The sequence below is a fragment of the Solanum dulcamara genome, chromosome 8 (assembly GCF_947179165.1).
Source record: "Solanum dulcamara chromosome 8, daSolDulc1.2, whole genome shotgun sequence".
Lineage (NCBI taxonomy): Eukaryota > Viridiplantae > Streptophyta > Magnoliopsida > Solanales > Solanaceae > Solanum > Solanum dulcamara.
In genome coordinates this window covers 60,749,558-60,755,620 of record NC_077244.1, presented here as the reverse complement: position 1 = coordinate 60,755,620, position 6,063 = coordinate 60,749,558, and the positions used below count along the sequence as shown (strand labels likewise).

The 6,063-nt window shown below is 35.1% G+C and overlaps 1 protein-coding gene across 2 annotated transcripts; it reads right to left on the bottom strand.

Annotated features, from left to right (window-relative positions):
* Window positions 1-1,612: 1,612 nt before the first annotated feature.
* LOC129900467 (protein LIKE EARLY STARVATION, chloroplastic) lies at window positions 1,613-5,686 on the bottom strand. 2 transcript variants are annotated; one of them, XM_055975450.1, is made up of 4 exons: window positions 5,025-5,686; window positions 3,589-4,229; window positions 2,682-2,872; window positions 1,613-2,181 (listed from the first exon to the last, which is right to left on the bottom strand). In XM_055975450.1, the coding sequence occupies exons 1-4, from the start codon at window positions 5,485-5,487 to the stop codon at window positions 1,806-1,808; spliced, it is 1,671 nt and encodes a 556-aa protein (XP_055831425.1). In that variant the 5' UTR covers window positions 5,488-5,686; the 3' UTR covers window positions 1,613-1,805. The 2 variants fall into 2 exon arrangements, with proteins under 2 accessions (XP_055831425.1, XP_055831424.1); XM_055975449.1 differs by having other exon boundaries at window positions 3,589-4,232; window positions 5,058-5,686.
* Window positions 5,687-6,063: the final 377 nt, after the last annotated feature.

Here is a 6,063-nt window from a genome sequence, read left to right as displayed (position 1 = left end):
TTTAATTCACTCAAATTCAAACCCAAACAAGCCAAATTCGATTAAGCATTCCACAAAATAGTCAATTATGACTTATGATGGATATCAACAATTAAATTGGCAAAAAAATAAGTAGACATTTTCCCATTAATTTCACCAAGTCTTCGCTACGTATCATTTTTTTTGTATAGGACATTTTCTTGCTTTCCCCTGGAGCTAATTCTTTAGAATCGCCTGCTTAAGGCCACGTATCTAAGAACCTAATTCATTCATGATGTATTTGGCAAATTACATTGGTTCTTAGATGTGAAAACATACAATTTATATATCGAGTAAAATCCTATAAGTAAAATATGGAAAGGATAGTGTATAGACAACCTTAATATTTACTAGATAATATAGAACATAAGAAAATAAGAAGAAAAAGATAATACAGTAGATAATATCAATAACACCAATAAATAATATAATAATTGAAGCAAAAAAAATAACGGATAATAATAAAAAATATAAGAAAACAGGAGAAAAAATAGAAAATTAAATAATGTGACTATCTATTAACCTTCTGCTATAATTCTCGACTTTCATATTCTTCTACGTAGGATCATATCCACGAAAAATTACAGGTGTCTCAAATCATGTGTTTAATCACCTCCCCGAATGTTTCTTGCCTCTTGGGTCGGCTATTGGGTAAAGCCTCGAAAGCCCAAGCTTTAGCCCCAAAACTTTTGACTTTGTACAATTATATTTATATAAATTTTGTAAAAAACAATTAATAAAGAATACTACATCATTTCATTGAAAAGGGAAGACAGCTTTTAGACTTTGATTGACCAAGAAGTACATATGTCTAAAATAGTTTTCTAACGTACACATAAAAATTTTGTGAGAAATATTATTTTTTCTTCTAAAGTTTCTTTTTCTTGATATTTTTATTAAGTACTCCATCCCTCTGACAATATTTATCCCTTATTAACTTTGCACATTCTTATAAAATTATAAACATTCTTGTAAAATTATAAATAGAAGGATAATTTTATATATCACCCTTTAAATATAATATTTTGAAAAATATAATAGGAAAATGACTATAATTAATGATGAGAGTAAATTAGAAACTAAGTATAAAATTATCTCTTGATTTCATAAATCAGATAAGTATTGTTGGACATATATTTCTACTTTTTCTAGTATAGTGGATAAGTAAAGATGGATAGACGGATTAGCATAATTTGTCCGTTTATTGTTTATTGAAATTCGAATATGTCAACTAGAAAATATGAATACGATTATATCAAAAAAAAATAATAATCTTATTTATGAAGAAAAATTGAATGGATTAGATATATTATCAATTGACAAAGAATTATTAGAATAAACCAATTATACGACGATTATTCATGACTTTGCATCTCAAAAAGTTACAAAAAAGTAGACTTACGTATGTCTGAACAGTCTCAATCTCGTTTTCCTCATCTTATCTATCACAAAGGCCACTTTCACCTTATCTCAAATATCTTCGCTCTTAATTCTTAACCCTATCTTGCCTAGTATACCAACGCATCCATCCAACATCCTCATTTCCCCATTCCTATTATTTTCATGTTTAAATGCAAAATATACTGTGCTCCTACTTATCTAAACAAGAGCTTAACTAGTAATATTTGTGACAAAATATCAGTAATGAAGTTTACATCAGAAAACAAGTATTTCTATACACTTATTATAATTGCTTGATAAGCTGAAGGAACTGATAATATGTTGTATATTCTATCTCGAATCTAGGTAGATAGTAGCAAAAGACCGAACAAAGGAACGAATACTCCTCATGGATAGTCAGAAGGTTTCTTGACTGCACGAAGTATGACTGAATTCTCAAAACAATGGTAGAAACCATAATGAGGGAATCTCTCATACCATGTTTCTTCGTTTACATGGGTGTCCCAGTGCTCCCCATTGCTGCTCTTTCCATACTTGTGCACCCATCCTGAACCATTGTGGCCCTCTCCCCAAGTACGATTCCAACGTTCTCCATGTTTTCCTGCCCACCATGTCTCCCCTTGCTTGATGCCATGTCCATTTAGATCAAAGTTCTCGTCCCATTTGTCACCCCATTTCGACCAACCATCTCCTTCAAAGCGCTCCGCCCATTTATCAGTATATTTTATGCTGCCGCCTTTTCCATCATATTTCTCACCCCACCTGCCAAATGGATTTGCACCATACTTGGTAAGTAATTAATACAACATGAAGACTAACTGATATAAGTCAAAAGCAACTGTACCATTGTATTATAGTAGAAAATATAAGCATCACAAAGTTCTAAAAGTTGGCAAGCATGCTCCAACTCTGCCACTCTCATGGCCAATGATAAGTGTACGACAGCATTCAATACTAGGTTCATTACAAGAAATGCTAATACTATTTTACAAAAAAGTCTTACAAGTCTATTCAAACTTCAGGGCTTCAAACATCAAACTTTATGGAAGAATGTGACAGTAACCCCTGACTGGAATAGTCAGAAGATGTGGAAGTTCGAAAACAACAGAAGGTGCCAGAGAAATGCTTCCAATTTACCAAAAGCAGAAGTAAATGACTACTGAAGAAAGAAAATGTGGTTTTCCATAAATGGTAGTTGTAGTTATCTGAGTGCACACATGAACTAAGAGCTTAAACTTGGAAAATAGAATAGATCTTAGTACCTTTCATGCCAAACATGAGCATGACCTGCATCAAGGGGTGTGTTTGGATCAATGCTGCACCATTTATGGGCCCATTTCTCTGCTTGGCCACCGGCACCATAGTGCTCCCACCATTTCTCCTGCCACTCCTCACCTTTCTTATTCCTTCCCCACTTATCTGCAGTTTTCTCCATGTGCACAAGCCCACCACTCTGCACAGAGCCACAATAAAGATAAAATAAGAGAAGATACATAGTGTGTCTCAAGATAGATAAGATTATCTCATAGTTTCTCAAAACCTATTCATAGATCATTTTACCAAGTAACAGCGTATGTTAGCTGGAAGTATAGAATTATTTCATAGTTTCTCAAATCCCATTCATAGGAATAGAAATATCATACAGAGATAAGTGGACAGAAAACAAGAAAAGAAAAAATAGGAGCACATATACAATGCCCAGTTCAATAGCATTAGTTATCCAGAAGAAGGTTAAAAAAAAAACATATTATCACGACTATAAGTATACTATGATTCACCTCTTCACCAATCAAGCAAGCGACCAACAATTGCCATCAAGGCAAGAAGTATAGAGACTTGGAAACCTTAATTTTCGATAAAGTTAATATTTTCCAGTGCCCAATTTTTCTGTAGCTTAATAATTAGAAAATAGTTATTGGTAGATCACCCCGTCTCACCAAAAGCATCTAACTTTAATGAAAGAAGTTATGACCAAGGAATTTTACGTGGTTCAATAAATTTTCACAGTGTTTCCTCTTTCCCATCCCCTTTCTCTTTTTATCTTCCTTCTTCTCACTTCTCTCTGGTAATAGAAAGCAGTCTTGCAGTTATACTCAGAAATTCTAGAACAATAACTAACACAAAAGAGAACTTATGAATACTATGACAACTAAGAACAGGAAGTCTGACCTGCCACATTGATTCTTTCCAGAACTCATGCCACACATTTCCAGCAGCGTCTCGTCCTGACTTCTCAGAACCTAGTTCCTTGTGACCAAATTCATCAGCAGCTTCCCAATACTTGTCTTCCCATTCAACAGTTTTGTCAGCACTAATGCTCCTGGTTAGCGTCCACTTGCAGACCACCCCGTCAGGTCGTTTTTCAGTCCCAGTCTCCTTCCACCATCTTGATCCATCAGGATTAATTCCCTCAGAAGATGCCTCATTTTCCTGCTTAAGAGCATAAGCTGCTTCCGCTGCATTTGCAGAGAACAGAATGCCAAGTTCACGTTCCTCCTCCTGGTGAGGTATCTCAAATGTTGAGCTGGAATCTTCCAAATTTTCAACCTCCAAATGTGACTGAAGAGGTGGAAGAGGAGGACTATGTTTTCTATCAGTCATAGCACTCTGAAATGGGATAGACAGAAAATCTGGAGATCGTTCTTTCTCTGTAATAGGGCTTGGCGGGTCTGGAGACAGAGACACATCTGACTTCATCTGAATGTCATCAAAAGAACTGTCTGAAGGAGGTGTCCAGGACCAGAAGCTTGGACCTGGTGTTCCCATAATAGTTCCAGATCGAGGGACAATGGAAATGACATTTCCCGCCGCTCCTGATCATGAACAAAGATCATGCTTGAGACACCGTATAATAGCACTGGAGTAGAAGATTCGAGCAAATAATACCTCAATTCTCAAATTTGTGGAGTATGAGCAATCACCATACATAAGAAAACATTACAGCTAGAAGTTGTGGATGGCAACCTCATAGAACAATTGGATTAAAGTTGGAAGTAGGGCATTAATATCTTGGAGAGCAAGACAGATCCATTCTATCCAAATCTGAGATTGAAGATGCTTTATCTATTAGAAGCACTTCAATTATGCTGCACAAAGTGGAACTATACAGAGCTTTTTCTGATAAGGTAAAATTCATTAAACGAGTACCATGGAGGAACCGCAGAAGTAAAGAGATATAATAGCAAACTGTGTGATGAAATGAGATCAGAGGTTCTCCTTGAAGTCCATGTCAATCAAAAGCTTATTTGTGTTTCTTACATTAGAACCAAATGTTTCTTGAATCATGTCACACAGAAAAATCATCATTATCGCTGTCATAATCCAAGCAACAGAACATCGCAATAGGAATCGAAAGATTAAATGGCAACTCCACATTCAGAATCTAGATCAATTAATCAACAAAGTTTATTTCAGAATGGGTATGTAAACATCAAGCGAACACGTATAATAGTGCTACTCATTGAAAGAACTTTATTGAGTACATAATCAAGTTCCCTGCATCCAAAATCTAAGTTTAAGATAATCTCCCAACTAATAAATACACATCCCAACATGGAAGATGAACGAAACAGAAATCTATCAAAAAAACTCGAGTTCTTCTAAACACATTTCTACAACTCGTTTAATCGCTGTCATACCTTCTTGTTGATTTTCATCAGGCTGAGCATCGTCCTTTTGGGGCAATGGATTCTCCTCAATCAATGCCTTTGCGGCAGCAAGGGCAGCAGCGGCACGATCAATGATCTGCATTCTTTGAATTCTATCTCTTTCTTCAGGAGAAACTTCAAGAATCTTGTTGAATTCTTCGCTCTTCTTCTTCAAAGTCTCGGGGCTTTCTTCCACTTCAGGAGGAGCAACGTTCTCAGCAGACTTTCTCTCACGTTCCATTGCTTTCTTCCACATTTCCAAGTATGAATCTGAAGCTTTGATTCTTGAACTCTTCCTTCTCCTTTCTGTTACTACTTCCCATTTTCTGGTCGAAACGGAAAATGGGTATTCTACTTTGGGTTCGCCGGAGCGTGCCGCGACGGCGCGTGAGTGACTGGTTGTGGGGAAAGGAGTCGCCATTAGAGAGAACAGTAATTTCTGCACTCTGTTTGCAGTCTGCAGAGCAAAGAGCCAAGTAATTTCTGAATATTGTGACAAGTAATTTTGGGATTTTCAAACATTTATAGTAAACTTTTAGAGTATTATTACTTTTTTTGTTGTTGTAAAGATAAAAAATAAGAAAATAAAAAAAGCTTTCTTGAAATTGAAGGAAGGTTTGTGATGCTGCCTCCTATAAAAGAAATTAAAAGTGAAAAGAAAAAAAAATAAATCAAACGCGGTCAGTATTGCATGGACATATGAATTATGATAAGGTTCACTGATTACCCATAGTCACCAATAGAATAATTAATGGATTCAGAATTGTCCAACTAATTACGGTATGTAATTAAATGTTGATGTATCTTAAAAAAGTATTTTATTATCAAAATAAAACATTGAATAAATAATCATATCGAACCAATAAAGTTTTTATAAAATTATCAACGTAAATCATCGCATATTAACTTGAATTTGGATATTATTTGAACCTACAAAAGTGAACAATCAAAAATTAATTATGTATATGTGATTTTTTCCACTTATCTTGATTTTACG

What these genes read in the sequence shown, in the direction of transcription:
- LOC129900467 (XM_055975450.1), bottom strand. Translation starts at nt 5,487, where the DNA reads ATGGCGACTCCTTTCCCCACAACCAGTCACTCACGCGCCGTCGCGGCA. An exon ending in GGAAAGAATCAATGTGGCAG is followed by an intron (nt 2,873 to 3,588) that starts GTCAGACTTCCT and finishes GGCTCTGTGCAG; the next exon opens with AGTGGTGGGCTTGTGCACAT. An exon ending in GCTCATGTTTGGCATGAAAG is followed by an intron (nt 2,182 to 2,681) that starts GTACTAAGATCT and finishes TCCATTTGGCAG; the next exon opens with GTGGGGTGAGAAATATGATG.